The 27984-nt window shown below is 40.3% G+C and overlaps 1 protein-coding gene across 1 annotated transcript; it reads left to right on the top strand.

The window, feature by feature from the left end:
• Nucleotides 1-70: 70 nt before the first annotated feature.
• On the top strand, nucleotides 71-27984 carry rac2 (Rac family small GTPase 2). Its single transcript, XM_033622927.2, has 7 exons — nucleotides 71-224; nucleotides 11498-11569; nucleotides 15090-15207; nucleotides 17423-17485; nucleotides 22544-22703; nucleotides 26286-26419; nucleotides 27366-27984. Exons 1-6 carry the CDS (start codon nucleotides 190-192, stop codon nucleotides 26414-26416), a joined length of 579 nt encoding a protein of 192 aa, XP_033478818.1. The 5' UTR covers nucleotides 71-189; the 3' UTR covers nucleotides 26417-26419; nucleotides 27366-27984.

Genomic DNA, 27984 nt, shown 5'->3' with positions numbered 1-27984 from the left:
AACACAACAAAGCCGGAAGGTGAGATTGGTGCAAAAATGAAGGAAGAGAGACTGAGAAAGAAAGGGAGGGGAGTGAGGGAGGTGTGTAACAATTTCCTGTAGTTGCATACTGATCTGCGTCTCTGAACCTTCCTCTCTGAGTCTGTTTCTGTCACAGTGAAGAGTGGAGACGAAGCTGAGCGGAACAGGATGCAGGCTATCAAATGTGTGGTCGTGGGAGATGGGTACGCCATTATTTTTCTTTACCATACATTTACATTGTTAAAACTTTAGCTGCCTTCAAGTGTTGAATCAAGCGGTGTTAACCCAGCTGACGCATGATGGAGAGGTTCAGCCCTCAGGCACAGAATTTAAGGTTGTTTGATAAAAATGTCAAAGCTTTACACATGGCCTGAACAGCCTCGACTAACAGTTTTGTCAACTTCCGTAGTGATGTGGCTGAGTGATGAGGTGTTCACTCAAAAAAACTTACAGCTGCTGTTCTCTTAAACTAGAACACAGTCCGCACAGTGTTATGTGGAGATCTTTAGGTGTGTGTGTTTGACAGCGCTGATTCAGAGTGAGCATGCTGGATGGTACAGGCCACAACATGCAGGAAAATGCTGAAATGCGGCAAGCTCAGAGCAGAGACTCCTCACTGTAGACGGAAATCCAAGAAATGATTCAAAACTGTGGCTCTTACAGTGAAGCACAGAAAAGCCAGAAAAGAAGACAATAAAAGAGTTTCTGTTTGCACTCTGTAGTCTTAGAAAACCTGCTGATTTTCTTCACTTTTAAGACTTAATTGTAGTCTCAGAACAAGTTTGGACATTGTGTCTTCAACCAAATTAGAAAGACTAACTTCTACTCTTCTCTTCAGGGCTGGGGCAAAAGGGCTGGCTGTCATGATGGGGGAAATTGTAAAGCGGAAGTACTATAGCTGTTGCTGCAAGAGCACAGTTACACACAATTAAACATTTACAGGTACCTGACAGATACCATAGCTCCATTTCCTTGTGTGTTGAGCTTCCTGGTTTGTGTTGAGTGTGACTCTGATTTGAACTTAAACAATGAGCAGGGAGACTGAACCCTGTCATTACTTGAGAAGAGAGACATTTTGTGATACTATGATTTAATTTAGCACACTAAATATGAAATGAAACAGCATTTAGGATGCTAAGTTGCAGACTTTTAGCTTTGTTTTGGAGCTGAAAACACCATTAAAAATGTCACTGTCGCCTCAGAAGCAGCAAAGGACAGATAGTGGGAACATTGTGATCGAATGGTGGACCAAGGTGGACGAATCGGTCAACAAAACCAGGGACTTTAAAAAAGACAGTCAACGTTGATTCCCTTTTAACCATAACCACAGTGATTACATAACCAAGTGCTTATCATTGTTACCATGACAACAGAGGTGCCCTGATCTTGACAAAGTCGTACTTTACCATGATCTTAACTTAACCCTAACCAAGTATTCTAGGCTAAAAAAAATCTGTCTTCTTTTTAAAATAGAGATGTCATCTGACAATAGCGGCGGAAAATGTGGATCAGAAAATGCTTGTGTGTGTCACTCTGGCGAGCATGGACCAACGCAGTATTTTGTTGTTTAATTTGGGGGATTTGTTGTCAAAAAAGATCTTAAAGGGATGCTTTGTCAATTTTCAACCAGCTTTGTGTCACAACAATGTGAGTAGTGTATGTAAATGAAAGATGGTAAACTTCCCTCAATCTTACCAGTGCCTAGATCTCCCTGTTCATCTCCCAGCTCAAGTCCGCTGGCTCTGTGGCTGTGGCTCGAACTACAGGTCGTATTTCGGCATTTTCATTGCCCGCTACTACAGACACAAATAGTATAGAAGTGGATCCAGAGAGAGTCTCTAAAACGCAGACCAAACTCAGCTCAAACTGTAAAACCAGGCAGTGCCGATCAAATATAAACCAAGATTCTGTTACTGTATTGCCTATTTCTTGCCCAGAATGCCTTCAGAAATATATTTTAGTGCATTGTTTGGCTGAAATACGAGAATTTGTGAAAAGGCACACATTCTCACTCCGACCTCGTCACATATCGCCATGTCAACATATGACGTGCAAGGTAGCCTGGATGAATCGGTTGTTGACGTCCTGGGATGCCGTGTCCACTTCAACCTGTTACATTCATTGTGTCTTTTCAGAATAGACTTCCGTTTTCCAGGAAATGTAGTTTGCATACAGTCTCTTTCAAAGTAAACGTACTATGCAGCGAATTGACGTTTTATTCCTTCAACAACAAACGCACGTGGTTACATTTAGCCAATATATGCACATGGTTAGGTTTAGACAACAAAAGCACGTAGTTGCGTTCAGAAAAAAATAACTGGGTTTGGCTTTACATTTACACGGGAAGTGAACACTGGCCTCTTGGGTGAAGGTTAGTGATTGTCGGACCCCTCTCACCCACCCTACTGGCACTGTTCACCCCCTTAACTTACACTGTTTCACAGTCACACTTCCGCGACACCATTAAGGCTCATTTATGCTCAATGTTAAATATGGATCCGGATACGGACGGAGCCTTCTGTCTGTGCTCCGTGTTCATTTCTTCCGTATTTCTGCATTTCCATAAAGCTTACAGATACGGGCCAAACGGAGCAGTATCACCGGAAACCGTGGGGGCAGTGTTGCTGTCACTACCTGATACGTAGCTCTAGTGAGACACGAAGAAGAAATAACAATAGCAAAACTTTTTGAGGAAAGGTTGTGCGAGTTAGTTAGAAACTATAAACATCTCTATGATGTTTAACGGCCTCACCGACCACCGCCTCCTACAACGCTGCCTCTGTTTTTGTCTTTTATGCAAGAGGTACATTATCAATATCTCTTCCACAGTCGCCATGTTTGTTTTTGAGTTTGTTGTTTGCATAAACTTTTGACTCTGGGTTGCCTCCTGGTGGATATATTGGTTAACATCCATGCCAACGTAAAGGGCACATGGAAGTATGTGGGCAGTGACGGTAACATCATTTGAAACGGACGTAAAGGGAGCATAAATGGGCCTTTAGGCAACATTACACACTGACGGCACCTGGCTGCGTATCATGCTGACATGAAAAGACAGCTTTTTCATCAGTGTCTGAGGCGGTAGTCACTGCCCAAGCATTGGTATTCCACAACTTCCGAATGAGACCAGGTTGGAACAGGGAGTGGGCGCCATACTGTTTCCTGTATATGAAAAACAGAAGCTGAAAATAATAGGATCAAATGGTAATGCTAAGCAGTGCTGATCAAACATAAACCAAGATTCGGTTACTTTGTTGCCTATTTCTCACCTAAAATGTTTCCAGAAACATATTTTAGCTGAACATTTAACTGTAATTCAAGATTGATTGATACCAGCTCGCCACCATATTGCTTCCTGTAGAAAATCGGCCAAGCTCACGTTACATTACCCACCAGCAGTAGCGTTTATTGTTCCGGTGCAGCAGAGAACATTCTGGTAGGTGTAGATTTTATACCTCTTGATAAAAAGTAAATACCATAGCTCTTTTTCTCTGGTAATATAGCACTAGTTCCAAAAGTATTTGTGTCTTTCTACAGGATAGACAGACTAATTTTATGAAAAGACCATCTTTACAGTAGTGAATTACTTTAATCTTTACGTCAATACCTGTACCGTACAAAGACAAAAACAAAAGAACATGTATCGTGTTATTTTGAAAATACAACCTCATGGTATCTATTTAATCACAGCATCTGCCATGGTTGCTGTCCAGAGCTTGACCCAGATTGTATCATAATCCTCCCATTGCTTCCTTGAAAACACACCAACACAAAGCCAAGAGGTGCAGGCCTGCAGAGAACACCAACCATGGAAGAATTAATGTCAGAAATGTGAAGAAAAGAATGTGCAGACAGCTTGGAGCTCTGCCAAGTTTTACACCTGTGAACACCTGGCCAATAACTGCAGAAAGTATTGATTTGTTGGTTATTAAAAACTGCAAAAACTGGGTGAAAATAATTCAGAATAACCCTGCAGTAATGTCTGAGAGGAGCTGTATAGATAGTCCAAACAACACTAAGAGAGTACTGGTATACTGGTCTCATGAGAGCTGGGAAGCCGCCAGTTGAAGCTGGTGGTGGTATGAGTAATTTCTGCCATGATTTTTTATGTTTTGATCAATTCTGGTCGGAGCTAACAAAGCACCATGCCGCAACCTCTGCAAACACCCTTTGCTGCAGCAGCAGTTTGACTTTGGGGCTCCACCAGTTTCACAGATGTTGGTGCAGGTGGACCTTGTGGGGACAGTTCAGTCTTTTAAAAGAAACTCAGCAGCTTCATTGTCTGGGTGGTGTATGTGAACACGTGTTTGTGACTACACCAGGCGTTAAAAATGGGATTTAAAGCTTCTGTTTACAGAGAGAGAAGAGGAAGTTGGTCTCAGGTTGTACGGAAGTCTGCTGTTTCTCAGCCAGTCACTGAGTTCATACAAGCTGCTCATATATGGCCCTATTATAATGTTGGCCTGTTGGATGGGTGAATGGATGGACTGTTCCGACAACAGTTTAATTTAATTAAATAAATACTGTGTGTGTATTCTTGAGGTCTATCAAACAGTCCTAGTGCATTTCCTTCCTCATAGTATTTGTGCACAATCATGTTGACTAGCTCGCAGTATTCCTCTACCCTGCCTTTGCTGGCACATTGCTGGCACCTTGGCATGTTGCCGCCACCTGTTGATCAGAGGAATAGTGAGACACCATTGGTTAGGCTGTGTATTTTGTCACCCATGTGCATTGGGACAAAATGGGGACAAAAAAAAAACAGTTAACAGAGGTCTAAATCTCCACAGGGAACCTATGACAAGCAGCAGCCTGTTGGTCTTTGAGAAATTACAAACCCTCATAAATTTACCATATTTCAAATTCTAGTGGAGATCCAAAATTTCTTGAATTTTTTCCCTGTCAGATGAATTTTTCCTTATCTGCTGGGTGGTGTATGCTGTACAGAGTGTAAAGCTCCCTGAGGCAGATTGAGATTTGTGACATTGAGTTGTATAAATAAAATTAACTTGACTACCAAATATGGCAGGCTGTATTTAATGAAATATGTCAAAAAAATCACGGAGATGAATGTAATAATCTCATGTGATGGAATTAAGCAGGTATAAGAATCAGTCAGTTCAGTCTTGGGTTTGATTATTTCATAGTACTAGTTATAGAACGAAGACATTAAGAAGAAGCCTTGAAGGTCCAGTGTGTAGGATATAGGGGGATATATTGACAGAAATGGAAAATAATATTTAAAACTATGTTGTCATTAGTGTATAATCACCTGAAACTAAGAATCGTTGATTTTTTGTTATCCTAGAATGAGCTGTTTATATCTTCACAGGGAGTGGGGTCTCTTCCAATGGAGTCTGCCATGTTGTTTCTACAGTAGCCCAGAACAGACAAAACAACCACTAGCTCTAGAAAGGGCCATTTGTGTTTTTACGTCCACCACTGTAGTTCTCCTAAATGCTTGGCACACAGTAGTGTCAGTTGGTTGCAATCTGCAACCTCACCACTAGATGGCACTAAATCCTACACACTAGACCTTTAAAGTCTTGGAATACAAACTTCTCCACAAATGAAGAATGTCTTGCAGATAATTTTGAGAGTTGATTATGGGCCTAGATAAATGTCTGCTGTAATAGTGGCCAAGCTAACTCACACTAATGCCGCATTCACATGGAATCAGGCAGACGGCAGGCGGGAAACATCTGCTGGACAGAACGGGAGAAATAAACAAGTGGTCCAACGGAAGGGCACGACGGCAAAATGAGACACACGTGACTTGTGACACATGATTGTTGCTTTGGCGATGTTATGGCCAGATAGCTCGCTAAGCTAATAAAGCAATTCATAACGTTATGTTTCATATTACATACCTGGTATTCCACCAGCTCTGCGCTAATCGTGTCCCATATGTACGCCTTCTTGGAAGCATCACGGTAGGCTTTTAAAGTTTGGTCATATAATTTTGGGTGCTGCTGCACCAAAAGCACTAGCTTTTCGTTGTCGAGTTCAGCCATGTTTTCTGTTCTGTTTTGGAACTACGTCACATCCGGTTGAACGGTAAAAGTTAAAATATTTTAACTTTGGACGGCATTGCCATCTACCGTTGCCGTGGACGGTATTCTCTGCTGGCCTCGCCCAAGTTTTACCCTCCTTCTCTCGTCCACAAACATGACATCCGGTTTGCCGTCTGCCGTTTGCCTGATTCCATGTTAATGCAGCATAACTCACAGCCTCTAGCCCAGAGAAATTTTATCCCTCTTAAACTCTTTAATTAATAAATTGGGTGTACAATCCTGAGAGCAAAATGCCAGAGTGGAGTGAATGACAGTACAAACAGCTACAGCTACTCTCCAGCTATAGTAATTCACCAAGTGGCCCTGCAACTTTGTCTCCAAGATCCAGCACTGTTTGTTGTTGGATGAATTTCGCTGTTCCACTTGAACTGGAGTGAGCAGGTTTAAACTACTTTATAAAATTATAGGTTTGAAAGTTAAAAAAAAACATAAGTATTTAAAATCTCATGTAAAACTCAACTAATAAAAACGGAGCCTGACTGCCTCTTGTATAGACATTAAAGCTTTCCTCTCATACCCTCAGCCTTAAACTACTTGACAGCTTTTTGCTTCAATGTAGTCGAAGCCATTTGACTAATTCTTGCGGCTTGTGCTTTGTGGACTGAACCAAGTAGAGGGAGACGGGGGTTTCACAAACTAAGATGGAAGAAATGATAGAAAGTCCGTTGCTGCGATGGTTACGAGATCCTAACCAGCAGGCGGACATGAAATAAGAGAAAAAGAGAGTAAGATACAGAGGAGGAAATACAAGCAAGATCTAATGATCTTGTTTCTCTGGGGAAAAGGGTGAAGAATAGAAAGACAGAGACAGAGTGAAAATTAATCTCCTTTGAGGAGTTTGCAAGCTAAAACCAAATGATGTAGGATGGCGTCAACAGGGGACAGAAAAGTTGATGGAAAACCAGATTAAGAACAGAGAGACAGAGACAGAACAGAGGTTGAAGTCTTTCTTTTTTTTTTCTTGTGAGATGAGTTTGGTTGGTTCCTGTTTTCAGTAGCCTAACTGATGCTTCTGAAACTGATCAGTTCCTATTTGACTCACTCACAACCACAAAACACACAAGTGCTGGCGCTTCTAAACTTCTGAGGGCCTTTACTGACATAACACACTCCTTCACCCACACTCCCAACCTTAACTATCGCAACTGCATGCCTTACCCAAACTTAAACATCTCACCTAAGCCTTAACTGTAAAACCAAGTCTGAATCCTTCAATAACTTGACAACATGTCATCAAACTCAATGTCTAAAACTCAAACTGGTCCTCACTAAGATAGAAGTACCCACACAGACACGCAAAGCTTTTCTTAGTTGACAGCTGGGCTGCTCATACCACCACTGAGTCATCTTGTTCCTGGGCTGGCCTTATTTAAAATGCCACCTTATGATGACAGACTGATCTATACGCACACAGCATTTTTTTTTTTTTTTGTTACAAAATCTTCAAGAGATCTTTGGTGTACCCATTTTTATAAAGTTAACTAAGTTTTTTCAGCTTCTCTCTATAGGGTCACATCAGATTATAGATATAGTATATGTATAAGACATATTTTTTTCTGATATCTCTAGTGGTATCAAACCATGCATACAATTTAGCTTTATGAGCACAGATCAAAATATCCTCCACTGAGTCTAGCTAATGTTTCTGCCACTACCCAAATATAACAGGGCGGAGGGAAATTTCCGTTTTTGTGCTCAAAGACTGTGTCTGACATCACTTCCCATATCCTCAATGGTTTGTTTGATATGTAAAAAAACCCCCAAAAAGTAGTGCCCCTGCAGGTTAGGGTAGGTTTAGTCTGAGTGGGCGGAGATTCGCTACATAGATCAGCCTCTCATTGGGCAGAACGAGCCACCCGCTGAAGTCCCGCACTACCACCTCTGGTTGTGTAGCAGTTTTCAACCGTTTTCAACACGTCCTTTACTAACTTTTGCGGTGTTTGGTCTTGCGGGGATGTAGCGATTTTTCTGCCATGGTTCGCGTCCTGTAGGCGATGTTTTTGTGGGCGTGTTACACCAAAACCTGTTTCCCCCCGGCAATATTTTTGCAAGCGCACTGTTGCTGTGGCACCGCCCAGAACGATTGTGATTGGTTGAAAGAAATACAAGCAGCCGGGGCATTTTTCTCCAATCTTAAAGTGAGAGTCGGCCCAGCCAGACCTTTATTTTCTTGAGAAAGGTCTGGTGAGCGAGACTAGGGTAGGTTTAGGGAAGGCATCTTTGTTGGGCGACATCACGTTACGTATTTCACGTCAAGTTAAGTAGGGAAAGTAAAGTAACGTAGGTTAGGTTTAGAAAAATAATCATGGTTGGACGTTGTCACATTACATACTTAACATTAAGATACGTAGGTTAGATTAAGAAAATTATCATGGCTGGGTGTCATCATGTTAAGTTTAGGAAAGTAAAGTTATGTAGGCTAGGTTTATGAAAACAATCATGGTTGGATGTCGTTGTGTTAGGTACTTAACGTAAACGTTCGTAGATTAGGTTTAGGAAACTAAAGTTATGGAGGTTAGGTTTGGGTAAAAAAAAAACATGGTGAAGATGTACCTTAGAAAGCTTTTATAATTACATAAGTCATAAATGAATTACTGGCTGAAGACTACGTGGGTTTTATAAGAATTCTGGTGCATTACTTTTCGTAGGTATAAGTACAAACCTGATTCACCATCCCCCACATAATAGCCACTCAGTGGTTTAGCATTTGTTTGTTAAATCAAAAATGTTAAAATGCTATGGAGACTACTCTTTTTAAATCAATGTTGTATTTTTTGAGGGCAATGTGCACACAAATAAAATGAATGTGTTGTGTAAGACAAAGTGTGTTTAGACACAGCCAGATCATCTAAAAGACAATCCTCTGTTGAGGAAAAACACACACATATATATACAGATCTCCCCGTGTCCATTGGGAACATCTTTCCATCAAAAATACTGCAAACTGTCCACAGTTTTTCTAAAGAGGTGGGACTTTTTAATGTTGCACCACAAACTAAATTTCCAGCCACCTTCATTGCCTGGCAGCAGGAGTTGTCCAAGGGAAATTTTTATCTGGCATGATTGTGTACCATGGCAACTAGAAGTGAAACTATCTGCATGGCTAAACATCAAGAAAGACAAGTGTTTTTTTGTGTGTGTATCTGTGATATGCATGAACTAACACAAAACAGTCCCAACCCCAAACTTACTCTGAAAGTCACACCATTTTATCGGTGCTGGGTAAAGAGACACATACTCATCTCTGTAACCTTCCTGGTTGTTACCCATGGTGCTGAACAGATCTGGCTACTGTACCTCAGCTATTGTGTAATGCACCTTTCCTGGGCCCCCTCATCTCTACCGTAGTCTCAAACAATGCATGCTTTAGCTGCTAATCCAATTAGGCTGTTTGTCTGTACACACTTCAGAGCTGACGCCTTTTCTGATCTGATAAGATATAACCCGATGTTTCTAAAAAGAGCTTTAACTACAGAAAATCCCCCTGACTTGTTGCTCAGCTGATGCTGATGATGTTGCCTGAATCATGCATCAATAATAGCTGTGATTATGAATGGACTGCAGCATTTAGATTCCACTTTTCAAACACTCCTTGTCCTTCTCTACTTGTTGGTCATGAGGTCCACTTAGCCGTTCCCACTGCTTTTCACCCCATCTCTCATCAGTGAATGGAGTTTTAACTGACAAACAAGGCAAACAGCAAGCAAACGAGCAGCTAAGATTATTTTGTCAAAAAGGTTTTCCAAGTCTAGAATGAGCTTTGATGCTTGGTTTATGTAGTCTTTGACTTTAAAACCAAATGCTCTCTTTCAACAAAGAAACTTCAACAGAAAAATAACACAGTACAGAAATCTCTCACGTGATATGTCCTGTATCGTTCTAACTCTGTCAGTTAATTGAGGCTGATTGGAAAAATGGGTTTCGGGATCTTTAAATGCTGGTGGTGATGAACTACAGGAGGGACTGTGATTGTGGATAATGAGCAAAGACTTTTTAAAATAATGGACGTAGCTACACTGACATCACCCATTGGTTCGTGGACTCCTGTTCTGAAGCCTTGAATTTGGCATTTCGGCCGGTGCCATCTTGGATTTTTGGAACCAGAAATGACCATATTTGGACCAGAGGGTGGACTGTAGAAGACCTAGAGGTGGATCTGGCTCAGACTGCAGCCACACCTCATAAACAGCCTGTAAACATGTTTATTTCTACTGTAAAGTTGGTCACTTTAACATGGGGGTCTAAGGGGACTGACTCACTCTTGGTGCTGGCCTCAAGTGGCCATTCAAGGAACTGCAGTTTTTGTCACTTCTGTGTTGCCTTCCATTTTTTAGCGCCGGAGGTTGCCTCTTATGAGCTGATAAGTTCCTTATTAATTGGGCACAGTCTTGCCAAGACATGCCTGCTTATAGCTTGTATGTGAGCAAAAGTGTGATCATCCTTAAAGGCAAACCACAGATTGAACATTTAGGCCTGGAGCGGCAGATCACTTGGTTTCATGACAGGCTCTTTCTTGCTTTGCAACATCTGTTTAATTTAAAAAAAAAAAAAGAAAGAAAGAAAAGAAATCAGAAGAAACTCGTCGAAACTTCTCACCTTCTCACAGATTCATCCAGAATGCTATGTGCTCCGTGTGTCAGTGCCTTGGTGAAGACAGGCCACGAGTTCTGGTGTTATTGTTGAACTACTGAGAGCAGAACTCTGGAACAAAATAAGAACAGGGCCAGTTTGTACTTGTTTGATCACCTCCTGCATGCAGCCATGCTATTTCATCACTGTGGAAGTTCAGACAAGCTGCTAACTGCGATCCAAAAATGAACATGTTACAGGATGTAATGTTTCAATATCCATTAAAAAAATGTGGCATAAAGCGAATACTGTGTAGAATAAAGTTGTGATACTGTACATGTGATGATTGTAAGATCAGTCTATTAGCTCACCCATCCCTCATCCTCTTCCTCCTCTATGATATTACTGTGTCCTAAATCCATGCTACACACTAAATCCAACTATGGTTTGAATTCACACTGATGATATACAGTGGTGCAGTTGTCCCACAGTGCAATGTTAAATTAAAATATAGGAGCTACAGTCTTTGGAAATACAGTTTGCTCTCCCTGTGTGACGTTTTATTGGCATCACACAGTTGCAGAGTGAATTATATAAGTGTGCTGACTTTGTGTACTAATTCTAAGAAAAGGATACTATGAAAATGAAGGGATTGTACTTTCTCTCTGCTGTTGTCAGTGTGTAGTATGGGCTCAGGACAAAGCTTACATCTCCTAATAAATACCTGCCTGTTATCAGTCTTTCTCTCACTGTCTTCGTCTCTTTTAGCCTGAAACATTGATATTGCCTGTTCATAATGTCTCACAGTATGTGTTTTTACTTGTGTGATCTAGAGCGGTGGGAAAAACATGTCTTCTCATCAGCTACACAACCAATGCCTTCCCCGGGGAGTACATTCCTACAGTGTGAGTATGACGCAAAAAGACACATACTCTCTCTCTCTCTCTCTCTCTCTCTCCCTGAAGGTACATAAAAAAAAACATACAAAATAATAAACTTCATCAAATAGCACCTTTCACAAAAGTAACTAGGTATTTTACATAGAAACTATGGATGCCCTGATTGTTAACTTCTGGGCCGATACTGATACCAATGTTTAAAATAACTATTGGCCAATCGCCAGTATCAATGTGTTTTAGTTGTTGTCGTTTATTCTGTGGTTTCACCATGGTCTTGGTAAATACTCGATCCTGATCGGCTGAATGGGGTCCATTGAAAACTGTTAATGGACACCTACTAAGTAGCTGCAGTTAAACAGTCTGTTCACTGCCTTAAATGAATCTAATATGAGTTAGGGACGCAGCCAAATCCTCTGTTTACAATTGATTTACAACACTGAGTGTCGCCTTCAGTGCTTCATCCTCTGAACACCACAGGTAGTTATGTCCAAATGAAGCTTCATGAACCACCAGTTGTATTGGCTGAACCCACTAGATGGCGCTCTTGGTGTAATCAAAAAGGCTCAAGGGATGGTAATGCAGTTTGGTTTCAACTAGCAATGGCCAAATAACGCTTCATGAACCATTTCCTTTATTTTCTGAGTCCACTCCGGCACTCTTTGTTCAACAAAGGGTTGACACCAAACTGCATCGCCATCCCTTGAGCCTTTTTCATTACACCAAGTGCGTCATCTAGTGGGTTCTGCAAATACAACTGGTGGTTCATGAAGCTTCATTTGGACATCACTAACAGGAGGGAGACTGTAACACACACTGCAGGTACGACACTGCCCCTCTGAGCATAATCATTTCACATCCCATCCACTATTCAACTCGATACTTCAGGCTGCAGTCGACAGTAACATTACACGTGGTGCATCATTTGTGAAAATCTTGTTATTAATTGGGGGATGCAATGTTATTGACTCTGAATCTTGCTAGCATAATGTTAGCTTCCCGGCTAATAGCTGGTACCAAAGTGTTCTATGAGCTAAATGAAATAGAAATATCTCCCGTTGCCAGGTCTACATTTCCATCGCATAAGTACCTTAAGGGGTGGTAATGATTGTTCCAGGTGTTAGGTAAACTCCCAAGTCATAGCTTGTCAAAAACTTTTGAGTTTGACTGCAAAAAGTATAAAAATAGAAATGAATGTTCTTACTTCTTATTTCTTTGGTAAGTGACCAAACGCTCAAACAATGCGCGTGGGACCATTCACGCCTCCACGTTGGCACCAAAACTGATAATGGAGACCTCATCATTCCTTACTTGTTGTTATTTATTCCCCTTCTGTGCAAGGGAAATAAAGAAATCTTCATTACAATAAAACAACTGAACTGCTTTAAAGTCATTCAATCCTGCGTAACACAACTGTCGCATGAGCACACATTCAGTCATACACAATGAAACAACCTTTTAATTACCTTCCATTCACATGAAAAACAATTATTATCAACTTCAAAAGCCTGTTTACTACATATAATACATCATAATCCTCTCTCTAAAATCTATTTTATGTTGCTATGAAAATATCAAGAGATTTATTCTTCAGATGAATAGATTTATTCAAGTTTCTCACCAAAAACTACATTTTAAATTACATTCGAACACATCATCAGGACCTATTACATTTGCTGAAAAGTCATTTTTACTGATAAGAGCTTGAACGCATCATAATGTAACTCAATGCAACCTCCATCAGCAGTTACTTCCGGCCATTGGCTGCAAACAGCTAATTTTAGCTAACTCTTCTCCTGCTGATTTCAACATGGATTTGTTGCTTACAATGTAGCACCAGAGAAACAATCGGTTGTGTCCCCATGACGCATCCATATCGAGTTTACTGTGTTCTCTTACCCTGACGACTTCTCAGGGTTAAAGAACACAAGCATTTTTTTCTACTGCCCCTGGGACAATGGGGCATTGTTCGTCTCGAGACCTGCTTTATAGCCTGCACAAAATTGATGCAACACAACAGAAACATATCGGCCACTGCCATAGGGGATTGCCATCTTATTTGCAGATAGGCCAGTGGCAGTGAACAAGGCGAATACTGGACGATATTAATGATGGGCTGATAAACCTTTATAATATTCTAGGACTACAAAATGCAACCAAGACACAAGTAAAGTCAGGTAATACATGTGAGAGAAAATGTATAAATGTGACACAATAATGTCTTTAGCCTTTAATCAGGATTCAGGCTGATGAAGTGCTCTAAAACTAACCGGTGAAGTGAGGAAAGAACACGAGTGATATCAATTCTCTTGATCTCTTAAACCAGGGATGTCTGAACCTTTTTGAATGGGGGCCAGATTAGATCATTTGGGGGGGGGGGGGTGCTTCTCCCTTTATGTAGGTTATTAAAAAAAAAACCAAAACACTTTCTATCAGCTTTGCGCCTCTTTGTCGTGGCCATCTCTGTTACCTAGCAGGAAATGTCTGCTGTTGGGTAACTCTTTGTGTGCTTGTTTATCATCTGTTTATGAAGACAAAGTAGTTCCGCTTGCATAGTTCCTTCTTGATGCATGTCTACAAAATGTATAAAAGTCCTGCACCATGAGGTTAATAGAAAAAAGCATATTGATGTTGTTTGTTTGAGCAATATTGTGCAGGGGACCACATTGTATATTTTGAACGATAAGCAACGGGCCATTTAAAATTGGTCTGCAGGCCACAACTCGCCGCACTTGACTGCATTTGGATATGCCTTTCTCAAAAGCCTCACGCAGCTGTTGTTTTTTTTTTTAATTTTATTTATGAGGCAAGATGTTGCTTAAACAGGGTTGAGAGTGTCCATCGAAGTTGCATAAGGGAAAACAGAAATTATCATTATGATGACCCACGGAAGGGTTCATTTACAACATCTTTTTACATTTTCATTAATGCACTCATTGTTTTTTAGTACTGAAACTATTTGGTAATTGTGCTTGTCTCTGTAGCAACATGTGCACATGCAGGAGGCCCAGAGGAAAGTGTATGACTGTGACTGACAAAGCTGACAAATTAGCCTGTAGTGTGTCTATATGACCACACGAGGGCAGTGTTGCTTACATATTACAGTCTAACACTGGCCATTACTGTAAACACACAGTAATATATTATGCATTTTAATGGCAGACAAACACAGCAAGGGAATCCAAATCCTTCCAGTCTAAGGACCAGTCTAGTGCTCATTAACTGGGCAGGTTTAATGAGCTACTTACTGTACTAAGCAACACATTTTTCTCATATCTCTAATGCTGTAAAAACAAAGGCATGCTTATTATCATGAAAGCTGTTTTACTAGTCATACCAAACTCTATACACCCTAATGAACTCCTTTATTTCCTGTAAGCTTCTCCTGTCAGATGTGTAATTATGCAATGCTTCCTTGTTGTGATGGCATTTCTGTGGCATTTATAAATCAAGTGATTGATTGTTTAAATAATCTATTAAAGGACAGACCAGCTCAGTGACTGATTGATTGATGCCGTGCTCCCCACAGATTTGACAACTACTCAGCTAATGTGATGGTGGACAGCAAGCCAGTCAATCTGGGACTCTGGGATACAGCTGGACAGGAAGACTATGACAGGCTCCGCCCACTGTCCTACCCACAGACGGTACATCTTCACACACACACGCGCACACACAAAGAGTACACAGACGTGTTTCCATCACTTCAGAGAACATTACATTGACTTCATTTCCTGGGGACTAACCCTAACCCGATCAACTACTTGCCTAACCCCCAACCTCCAAGGTTTCACCCTAAATTGTATTGATTTATGTCGTGGGGACTTGCATTTTGTCCCTAAAAGGAAAGCGAGTCCCCACAACATGAGTAATACATGTCCACATGCTTGCACAGTTCATTAGTAAAGATAACATCTACTTTGTCTCCCGCTGTGAAACCCATGAGATTTGAGATTGCGGCTTCCAGATCCATTTACAACCTGCACAAGCTACATTAATTTGACAGGCAAAATAGGTGGGGGAAAAAAGATGATGTCACAAGTCGAGTTTCCATCCAAATGTAACTGAAATGTTGGAACAAGAAAATACAATTATGCACGTTTCCATTCCACTACTGTTATTGGGAGGTGGTTCATCAGAATAAGCAGTAGATGGGCTTATTTTCCAGTCAGGTGCCACTGCAGAAGAAGACAATGAAATGATGTAATTAAAAGAGCAACAGTCATATAATGACAGTAAAATTGCGTCATCATTTATTAGCTAAATCTTTTTCCATTGTACTTTGTCGCATTTATCCTTTTTTTGATACACCAACTTTTCCACCTCCCCAAAGCTAAACATTTTTTTGTGATATCTCCAGATTTGTATGAATTTTTGGCATTTGCACTCCGTCCAAACAAACAAGACAAAGATAAAAAAGGAGGGGGTAGAAGTCTTCTTTTAACTCAAGTTATTATTTCAACAAATTCCCGAATGTATTCGCAGTCTACAACTTTCCCCAGTCTATTGACCACCCAATTAAATAAAGGTCACCAATTAAATAGTTCTGTGATTAATATCAGAAAGAAAAAATCTACGTAGAAATTCCTAGAAATAATGTTTATCTTATAATGTGGGACTTAATTGGCAATTAAGTACATTTATTAAATAGAAAAGAAAAACAGAACACACACTGTATACACCTACATAAGGATAGTGTGACTAGCTTTGGCCAAAATGACTGCTATATTTAATTGTATTGAGGGTGTTATTTGGATTAAGATGTTCCTTTTTTTGAGACCAAATAAGCAAAATTTAATTTGAATTTGAATAAATTAAAGCAGTTTTTGTGCCAGAAAAGAAACTGTTTTTTTTTTCTGGTTTGTTTGTTTTTTTTACATTGGCTTCAAGCATTTCTCTGAACAGAGCTCCCTCTTTCAAAACACTTGACACAGTCAGCACAACAGCAGTTCCATTGCTTCGACACAAAATACACCCACTGACTACATCTTTCAAAATTCATGAACTGTTTCTGACTCAAACTCAACCACCAACAAAATCACAGCTGATTTCCACTTTAGCAGAGCAGCCACTGGGTGTTCAATCTAAGGCCATGTCCACACTGCAAAAGGGCAGATATGTGGACTGCGTTTTTCTCAGTAAAAACGGACCAAGTCAGACACAGAAGAATTCTTTTCCTAGTGGAGGTGGATTGTTAATGACCACCTGCTAGGTCATGATTAGATGTCCCCCTTGAACGCAGTGATTGCTGGATGTCAGGACATACCTGCAGAAGATTGCCAGGGATGAATCAGACATGCAAGAAGACAGGGTTGACTAGCACTGATAGACAGATAGAAGATAATTTCTCTATGGGGGTGCGGACCCTTAATGGTTTCTCTCTGTGTCTGGCTGGGTTCACGTTTGTTGAGACAACCTCATTCCAAAGTTTTGCCCTCCTACAGTGCATACATGGCATCAAACTGAAAAGCTCTACCAGCTGTGGTTGGTGGTTGATTTATTTTATTTTATTTATGTGTAGCAAATTGCAATCTAATTTAAGATAAACTCTCAGATTGAAACTAAGATTTTTTGGTCAAATTACCAGAACTTTTGGACCCATTTTAAATCGGGCATCAACTACTTGTTCAACAACATAACACACAGTTAACGCAGAGCAAGTCTCTCCACAATAGAAAAAGACTAATAATGTCCTTTGCAATAAAATGAGTCAAGGACCTATCATTCCCCATAGGTAGCCTACGGAGAAACATAAATATTTTACCATGAACTATATAAATTTGCAGTAGACATGTAGTCAGAGTCCCAGTGGGGTCAAATCAATCCTCTAATCTACTCTCTCTCATCTCATTGTCTGTCTAGGATGTTTTCCTGATCTGTTTCTCCCTGGTGAGCCCAGCATCCTATGAGAACGTCAGAGCTAAGGTGAGTCTCCAATCTGTGGTATGTTATAGGCCCGTTTCCACCGCAGGAACTTTGGGGTAATTTTACGGGGCCGGGGCCGTTGGTGCGTGTCTCCACCGCAGGAACCACCCCTGAAGGACAGAGTTACGGAACGTTTACAGGGGCTAAACAAGTCCCTGCCTCAGAGTAGGTACTCAGAACGGCTCCGAAAAACTCCTGGGTGGGGCTTGGGGTTTACTTGGTGCTGACTGGATATATTCAAGGCGGGATGTGATGTCAACAGAAAGCGACAAAATAGCCGGCATTTTTAAAACTCAGCAGACGAGGGTTAGCTCGTTCATAGCTTCCATCGCCATGTAAACGAAGAGACACGCCAGAAACCCAGCAACCACCTCAGCTCCTTCCATGTTGATTATCGTCTTTCTTATGTCTGCTTTCTTCCTCTTACTTCTGCTTCTTCTTCTTTGTTGTTGTTGTTCTTTGTTTGTTTCTTTGCCGCGTCACCCGGGTCAATCGCGCAACGATTACGTCACATCCAGAGCCCGGTAACTTTACAGGAACCTTCCTCCTACTCCGCCCTCTCAGTGGAGACACAGCGGTTGAGAGGGCCGAGCGAGAGGACATTCCTGTAAAGTTCCTGCCCCCCAGATAGTACCAGGAACTTCTTCAGTGGAAGCGGGCCTTATTATTTGGACCTTTTTATATGTCACCTGAAAAAACAGTCACCCACTTTAAATATATACTTTTAGTTTAGGGAATCAAGCAGTCCTAAAATAAACAAAAGTGGTTATACAGTATATAAATAAAAGAAAAACAATCTTGTCGCTGCCTCTTCTGCTACAGTTGCTAAATCATATGTTTGGGAAGTGATTTGCATGTGTATGCAAGGCCTAAAACAAAAAGAATGGAGGAGTAATTAACCATAATTAGTAGGTGAAACAGCAGACTTTACAGAGCAGGCTCAGCTCTCAACTGCGTTCTCGTAAGACAATAACAAAACAAAGATTTTTGATAACGAAAGAAAGAGTAACAGTGACACAGGGGGGATTTAAGTTGGGAGTGTTTGACATTTTGTCTGACAGATAATTGGATTCTGGGCTCTCGCAGATCATTAAAATAATCAAATTTAAGGAGGCAACTCCATCAAACAACAGTGATGTGAAGAAGAGTGTGTCATAAGCCAATATGTGCGGTGGCCCTGAGAGCTTAACACACTGCAAATTAAGAACACACGTGCAAATAGACACCACACAAACAAATGAGCAAACACCTTAACCACCTGACGATATATGCACAGCATTTTCATAAGCCACAAACCATGGCAACAGCAAACATATCCTAGCCGAACGCATCAATCCCAAGAGTCCCCTTGAAACAGTTTCCGTTATGCTTGGAGCTTCTTGCAGCATGTTTCTCTATTTGCGGCAAGAAGGTCCAAACATAACAGAAACGGTTTCAAGGGGACACTAAAGATTGATGCGCACAGCTGGGACACGTTTGTTGTTGCCATGGTTTGTGGCTTGTGAAACTGAAGTGAGCTATCCATCAGTGGTGTTGGAAAATGAGAGTATTTTTGCTTTGTGATCTTATGATTCCAATATTATTGCAGATATCTAATGCTAACCTAGTGTTAGCCTTTTGCTTATAATAATAATAAGCAAATAATTATTATATCATAGTAATTAGAGAAAAACAGCACAAACGTACAAAAAACAGCACATCTTCAAGTTGAAGAAGCTAGAACCAATAAATGTCTGGTATTTCCTTTACTGAATACATGGCATAAATGTGCCAATCAATTAATCAACTAATCATTTCAGTTCTAGATTTAAATCTCCATCCATCCCTCTGTCCATATTCTATCCCTGCTTATTTCTATTCAGGGTCATGTAGGTTAAATCATTCAACCCCTTTAATCTCGACACACTGAAAGGAACACCAGAATGTATTTGCAGCATTGTGAGATTAAAAGCCTTCGTGCACGGCATTCTCATCTAAAGTGCTTTCTCGGTTCTATAGTAGTTTCATGTGCTCTCCATTTCCTGTTCCTCGATGACACAAGGACAAGTACCGCAGCAAAAGGCGAGTATCTCTCAAAGCCACTCGCTGCCTCCCAACCCTATAAATATCCTATAAGAACATCAACACAATATAACAAATGAAATAACATCATGAATATTGATTAGATCCGTTTGAATACGAATCACCTCTGCCTTGCTCTTCATTTTGAATTCCATGCGAGTCACCATAGTAACAAGGGACTGGAGTGGTGCCATGAAAGTGGTTCCCACTAGATTAGTTGGTATGTAGGGAAATTAAAGAGGAAGAGTGCTTGGTGGTAAAAGCAGGAATTCTATAAAGTGAAACTTCAGAAGCAGAAAGACGGCTTTGGTTATAATTTTACACTCAGAAAATAGACTGTATTTGGCCAAATGTACAAATGATTACTGCATTACCTGTGTGTGAATAAGATAATGAGATTTAAATGTATTTCCCACATGTACGATCATGACAGACACACAGAGACTAAATGTTTTGGCTGCCATTGTTTGCACTATACAAACATCATTTAGTCATTTCTGAGATATACTGTATGGCTAATTCTTTGCAGGACGAACTTTTTATGATTCTGGACCTTTTAGACTCTTCCTGCCTTCAAACTAACCTTTTCCTCCCTTCACATTCCTTCCTTCATTTGAATCTGAATTTTAGAAGAGAGTAGTGATACTTAACTTACGGCGATAAAGTGCCGAGTGGCCCACCAACCATTTCTATTTCATAATGGAAATAAACCTTTTTGTATTTTAAATTTAAATAATATGCCGGAGTTCATAAAAAGCATCAAAACAGGGTTTAATCTAAATCAAAAAGTCCCACAGTCCCAGGCTAAGCCCCAAATGTCCTCCAATCCTAGAAATGTGCCCCTGGCCTCCTGCCCTTTTGCAAAACTGACCCTCGGGCAAAGCAGGTTGAATATCCTTTGTGCAGAGGTGGATAACTATTGACAGCAAGGCACCTGTGCAGCTAAATGTCAAGCAAATCAAAGCATAATGACATGGTGGAGTATAGACTGTCTGGCCTCCTGTTCACTCGCTGTCCATCCATCACCAATCAGATAGCATTCACTCTGTGCTACATTACAAGACTCAATCATCTGGACAGAAAGGTCAGAAAGATTGCTGTAGGCCACACAGGGCCCACCTTTGAGCCTGTGATCATGAAGAAGCAGAGAGTGCAGCAGGTAACCTGCTTAAAATATCTGGGAACAAATCACTGACAATAAACTTATCCAACAAAGCAAGGCAGCGGCTCTGTCTCCTCAGGAAATTGAGGAGTTTCATCGCCAGCAAACACACCCTGTAATATTCTCATTATATTCTATAATACCTATGTCTTCTGGCATGGAAACCAATCACCTGGACACAGATACAAGCTGACCCAATTGGTTAACCAGGCCACTGAGATAATTGGAAATAAACAATTGCAACTCCAGAACTTTTACAACCAGCCTACAATCACAAAGGTAACCCAGGTCTATAAAGACACCACCTGACCTCTTCGCTCGTCAATACAGCTGTTGCCGTCTGGCAGGAGATTAAAAGTCCCATTGGCCAAGACAAGCGGGTACAAGTCTAATTTGTGACCTGTGCTCTGGCCATCCTAAAGACACACAAGTCATTCAAGACAAGTCCAAGTTTTAAGTCATTCAAGAAAAGTCACAGTCACAGTACAATCTAAAGTCTTTCAGAGCAAGTCTCAAAACTCAAGTAAGACAAGTCAAAGTCAAGTCCTAACTCAACTGATATAGGTCCGACACAAGTCGTAAAGCATTCAAGACAAGTCAGCGTCTAAGGTCCTTTGGAGCAAGCTTCAAGTCAAATCTTAAGTCAAACAAGACAGTTAACTCTGAAAGCTTTTAAGCAAATTTAGTGTCAAGTCAACTGAAACACGTCCAAATCAAGTCTCAAAATTGCAATGGACCTTTATTAGAATGGAATTTTTACAGATCAAACCTTGAAACTTGAATTGTTTTGCTTTCGCATCTCAAGTCAAATACACTCGTTAAGGAGTCAATTTTCAAGTAAGACAAGTCCTCTTTTCTTTTACTTAACTCCTAATCTAAAAGTCTAAGGCTCTAGCATATGTTAAGTGGACCTGCTGAAAAGAACAGGCCAAGTTCAGGGAATATTCACTTGAAAGTCAAGTTTAAAAAACCTCCACAAGACAATTTCCTTATTGGCTGCGACCAAGATAGAATTTACTGCGGCAGAATTTAATTTAAATTTGTTTTACTGAGACCTCAAAAGAAGATTGAGCTGCTGAATGAGGAGGAGATTCAACGAGTCCATGAATCTGTATTACACAGAGGTTTAGAATTTCAGACATACACAGTAAAACATTTAAAAAGGAGTGGCTAAAAGAAGCAGCAGTACAACCCATCAGGTAATACCCATAATCCCCATGTCAACAGGTTGGCCTGTGAGCAGACTCTCTCACTAAGCAGGTTGGATGTGCCAATCAAAAACTACAACCGTCACTGTGTGCGCTAACAGAATCTTATTTCTAACTTAATTATTTTAGCAGATAGCATCTCTCATTTCCTCACTGAGGAAAACAAAGAGAGAGACAGGGAGAAGTCAGGAAAAGAAGATAGGAGGTGAGGAGGAAAAAGCAAACTTGAGATCAGAGGGAAAGGCCTGAAGAAAAGAAGGGAAACTAGTGGGGACCTGGCTGAGAGATAGAGCAAACACTATAATTTTGAGAGAAATTGTAAGAGGAGAGTGGAGGCAGCTGGGAGAGGTCTGAAAATGAAAACCTCAATCATGTTGTGAAATTATTTGCAAGTTCAGGCTGAAACTTGGATTTCATACCTTCAGCATGTCATTTGCATTTTAAGACTTATTTCATGAGAATATAAGGAACCACGCTGACTCCTTCACCCAGCTTTTTGTACCTTTTGGCTTCCAACCTTTTTGTCTTCCTTCACCCCCTGTCGTTTTCTTCATCTCCGACACTTACCTCCATTTTGTGTCTTCTTCTTTCTCTCTTCTCTTTTTGTTTGCCTTTAACTCTGTCCAGTGGTACCCCGAAGTTCGCCACCACTGCCCCTCCACACCCATCATCCTGGTGGGCACCAAGCTGGATCTGAGGGACGAGAAGGATACCATTGAGAAGCTGAAGGAAAAGAAGCTGGCACCAATCACCTACCCTCAGGGTCTGGCTCTGGCCAAGGAGATAGGTGAGTAATTCTCACAGGGTCCTCTCAGGTCTACTGTGACAGAACTGTGTAGCCTCCTTGGCTGATGAAACAAAGCAGTCCCTATCGCTCAGTAAGTGATAAGATAAATGAAAATGTAGTCAATGTATCAAGGCCCAGACACACCCAACAGACATCAAAGAACCAAGTGTGATGAAGGCCAACAGTTGCATCGTCCCACGTCGCCTGTGTCTCAGTCAAAAAGTTGCACTTGAACACACCACAAAGGCTACAGCCAATGGCCAGCGAGCACTTACGTTCTGCACCTGCGTGAAAGTAAATAACCCTCCATACCAGAAGACAGCGGTAGTCTGGATTTGCCATTCAAAATGGAAACAGGAAGACCGACGATGGATTCAAGATGCTAGTTAGCCAGTTATCCCATGTTGAAAGGACAAATTACTGTGTACCAATAACACAATTACACACTGGTTCTGCTAAAGTGCTCAGTGGCTAAAAAATAATAATATAACAATTTTGTTCCGATCTCACACCCTCTTGACTTTAGCTGTTTGATTCCTCATGTTTGTTTCTAATTTAATTTACTGACCGTCTCCATCGTCTCCGACACTGATTCAATACACTGACTTGGCCACTAATAAGTCGACAACTGCCGACTAGTGCCAACTGCCAACAGTGCGGGACAGACCGAAAAGACTGGGGCGACGTACGCTCACTGACAGCCCAACATTGACCAACAGTCAACTGCCTGCTTGGTGTGTCAGGGAGTTATAGTTAACCTATGATGTGCTGCCTGCGATTACTGCCCTAACTGAGGTAGTATACTGAATTCACTGACAGTAAAATCATGAACAGTTGTCTCCATTATAGTTAGTTGTCGTGACATCAGCCTTGAGAGAAAAATAATACCTCTAGCCTTTCTGACCAGCTTCCATGGATACATTTGTGATTGCAGTTGCTAATTTTCCATCAAATTAATTTTTTTAAAGCTGCATCAATCAACATTTTTATATTACCAATGGTTTAAATGGCTATGTTATGTGAAAGTGGTTGCTTGTAGTGACAAACCCACAAAGAATGCCGTGTTCTTCAGTTCTGTGGGGCGTTTTAGTGTCTTTTAGCTCACTATTTTGGTTTTCTCGCCCACAGCTTTACTGTTTTAGTTCATGGCTCTCATTAAACTTGTTTCCTGTTGTAACAGGCGAATGCTGCTATTCAAAAAGCTCTGATAAGCCTAGTTTGCCAAGGACTGAACAAACAAACAAGATCATGGAGCATTTAGCAAATCAACAGCCTAATATTTTCTCAGTGGGATGTCCCATGAATCAAGATCAGTGGGCTAGCAAGGTATAAAGTACAGGGAATAACCTCTGGACCAGTTTTTGTTCCGAGTTTTGGCTTGAAATCTGCTAAAAAAAGCTTTAACTAATTAACTCTTTGTAAACAGCGTCACAGATTCTTAGCTGAGGGAATATGTTATAAATCCACCAAAGAAAACCCTGTAACCACAGTAGTACTACTGCATGTATGGCATTGCAGTTTGTTTGTTTTGCCACGGAAAGTATCAGAGCGAGAATGTTGTTTTATTGTATTTGCAATGTTGTTGTTGCCCTAACTGAACTACTGAATGTGTTTGCGGTGTCCTCTAGCCCATGTGCCCAAGCTGGCTCTGAAATAAGCCGTCTGTACGACTGCAGGCAGTGTTTCAGTTCACTACGTTATTAATCTGGATAGTGTTTACTATGAAAATCATTAGCATTTTTTCAAACCCTATTATAACATTACCACTTTGAGTTATGTTTTTATGTTTGGTCCTGATTTGCAGAAATCTGTTTACACTACTGGTATATTACAGCTTATAGAACACTGATGGTAAAATTGATTAGTCCATTGGTATTTATCACAGAAAATATTAAATCAATAAAATTCATTTGGCTCTGATCTCCACATATCCTTCATAATTGCTCGGTGTCACACCTAAATGCAGTCCTTCGGTATAATGTCTAAATCTGTTGGATCAAGTTTAAAGTTCAGAGCTGTAGAATAGTAAAATAATGGTAAAATAAACATATTTACTTTAACTTATTATTTTTTGCCAGCATTCATTAATTTTTTTACAGTCATTTTTTTTTCATATTATTCTACGGAAGCGTATTGCATTCACTTGATAAATAAAAAAAAATCTGTTTTATTGAGTAATTGTTGTTGTTTTTCGTGGTAATTTTGTTTCTGTTTTTCATGGTGGGGTTTTTTTTTCGGGGTTAGTCGATTTTACGCAGGCACCTTACTTGAGTCACCACGTAGCCAGCCTGAATGCATTTCAGATGCATCATCTTGTATCCATGGAGCTTGCCATATGTGCCCAACTGATTCTGGAGAAACACTGCAATGTCCAGCAGATCTGAATGGGCTTTTCATCTGAACAACCGCAAAGTCTTAAGGTGCCTGCGTAAAGTCGACTAACTAATAGTAACACCATCTATATGACTTAAAGACAAGAGTATCTCCCAGTGTCTCAAACCCAAAACAAAGTAAAACTGGATTAAACCAAACAAGCGGGTCATGTTTGCTTCCATGATATCGAGCTCTCAAGAAAGGGATGAAAGTGTCTGTTGTTCTATTGCTCTCTTAACTCAGAAAAAAATACTCAGAAAAACAAAAAAAAAATACCACAAAAAACAGAAAAATAAAAAAATTACTCCGAAAACAGAAAAAATTACTCAACAAAACAGATTTTTTTTTTATTTGTCAAGTGAATGCAATACGCTTCCGTATTATTCAATAGCGGAAGTATGTGGCATACAGTCGATCAACTTTAAGAGTCAAATGATGAACTGAACACATCATTTGACTCATTTTATGGGAACACGCACTGAGAAAGCTGAACAACAAGCTAATACCTGTTATCTCTGACTGGGGGCTGTAGGGTTTGTCGAGCCAGCTAAGACAAAGAAAGCCTGGCACTATCGAACTAGCTTCGTGGTACAGTCCTGTGGGAGTTGGTGAAGACCTAAGAAGAGCATAAAGGCTGAATCATAACTAGAACCCCCTCCATGGATCATATCACTCCTGTTCTTCAGCGACTTCATTAGGTTTAGGTTACCTACCCTGATGATGACTTTATGATGATGATTTTATATATTTTCTAGTCATTTTATCAATTTTTATTGTATATTACAGAATCTATGGCTATATTGCTGCTTGTTTTGTTTTTTGTTTTTTTCACGTAAGGTGTCCTTGAGTGCTCTGAAAGGCGCTTATAAATAAAATGCAGTATTATTATCATTAAAGTAAAATAAATACTCTGAGTAGCAAAATTAGAAATGATTGAGAAATTTAGCCATTAGATCCCCAGCTGACATGTTCCTTATGTCTCAGTGGCTTTAACATTACTGTATTTCAACATGCAGGTTATAGCCTACAGGATTACCAGTCTTTCTTGAAAAGTATGGTTAAAAAATGCAGTTTACATATACTGGATATGTACATGACATTACATAATGCTGCTTGTTTACTTCAGCCTACTTAACACACTTATTCTTTATGTTTCAAAGTGTAGTTTTATCAATGTGTGTTTTTCTGTGTCCTTGTTTATATGTTTAGACGCAGTGAAGTACCTGGAGTGCTCAGCCTTGACCCAGCGCGGTCTGAAGACTGTGTTTGATGAGGCCATCCGAGCTGTGCTTTGCCCCCAGCCCACCAAAGTCAAGAAGAAGCCCTGCTCACTGCTGTAAATGGTAAGACTGAAGCAAACACAGAGGGAGAGAGGGAGGGAGAGTGGTCAGTGAAGAAAGGAACAATCGAAAGATGTAGTGAACAAGTGAGGGAGAGTAGGAGGGGTCAGGATGATTCATTCATTTGTGTGCTTTTCCTGGATCGTAACTCTGAACACATCCTACACAACTTGTGAGGAATCTTGATCGCGTACTGGGCAGTGAGAACTGGCTGATCACTGATAGATGATTCAAAGGCTTCTTCTTCACCGAGCATACAGTTTCACACACTTGACAAAGAGAATAAGAAAACTAGCCAAAGAGAATCAACTGAAAAAATATGGTAGTTTTTACACAAAGAGACACACTAAAGACAATTAGAAAAACATGATAATGCATGCACAGAGAATATAGCTAGGTTGTTTCTTCTGAAACGATTTACCTAATGTCACATTTGATATGGAAAAAAAAAAAAATCCTATCACAGTACTCGGGTAATTATTTCCCACCCTTCAGGGCAGATTTCCAATTTGCCAGGAGGAGGACAGACACATAATGCAGTGAGCTAGAAAATACAGCAGTAATATGACTGACAATGATCCAAGCCTTTTCTCTGCAGGAGATACATTAGCAACTGAATAACACAAAGTCCAAGAAAAAGAGAAGTTAATTTTTATTTTTTTTTATTATTATAATTATTGTAGAACTGAAAGCATCCTGCTGGCATTTCAATATGCCAAGGTACAAAGAGAATTTGGAGACATGTGACAGAGAAATTATTTTTTACAAAATTGCATGTGGACTAATGAGTCACTTCTTTGCTGAGAGGAAGAATCCTTTATGTTCTTAACACTGAAGCAGGATTACATTTTCTCAGACATCCTACACGCATTGCCATTTCAACCTGTGTGTGTGTTTTAATCAAGTTGTGACACATTCATGTGGTCGTCATTGTCTTCAATTCTTGCAGGACCAGGAAGAGGAAAAGGAGAGATTCAGACTGATGACCTGAGGTTGAAGAAGATTTTAAAGTTCTGTTTATGTTTCCAGTAGAAAACTACAACTAGATTTCCACTGGTTAAAAAAACAATGCTTGTGCAGTTATAACAAAATGGTAGCAAACCTTTGTACAGCTTACTTAGAGACTGATTTTTGAAGTGCATTATAAAAACTGCACTAAATTTCCTCTGTAAAATACACCAATTTATCAGAAGAAATCACTATATGTGGATGCAACAGACTGCCCCAGTTGACACACTATAGACTCACCCTGTTAGCTTAAATGTACTGTAAGACCAGGAGCAGAATGTACCAAATTCCTGCACACCAGACCACACCTCACTGCTCTCAGGTGTCTTGTGCAGCTTCAAATAATGATAATATTTCTTACTGAGTGCAAAGATGCAATAAGATCGCTTCATAATGTCTTACAAGTGTTGTACTGAGAGTGATGAACAACGACAAAACATAAGAATCAGGAATGTAGTTTTTGTATGAGCAGGGAGCAGAACAATGTTGTATTTGAATAAAGGTTATTAAGAAACGTTTTATTTGTTGTGATATTAAAATAAAAGACATTTTATCAAGTA

This window comes from Epinephelus lanceolatus, chromosome 3, assembly GCF_041903045.1.
Source record: "Epinephelus lanceolatus isolate andai-2023 chromosome 3, ASM4190304v1, whole genome shotgun sequence".
NCBI classification, from domain to species: Eukaryota; Metazoa; Chordata; class Actinopteri; order Perciformes; family Serranidae; genus Epinephelus; species Epinephelus lanceolatus.
Note: the sequence above shows the minus strand (reverse complement) of the source record. Positions and strands in the feature narration are given on the sequence as shown.

Coding starts and splice junctions, on each gene's coding strand:
- rac2 (XM_033622927.2), top strand. CDS start 190: ATGCAGGCTATCAAATGTGTGGTCGTGGGAGATGG. Junction 225..11,497: donor TGTGTGGTCGTGGGAGATGG/GTACGCCATTAT, acceptor TGTGTGATCTAG/AGCGGTGGGAAAAACATGTC. Junction 11,570..15,089: donor GGGGAGTACATTCCTACAGT/GTGAGTATGACG, acceptor TGCTCCCCACAG/ATTTGACAACTACTCAGCTA.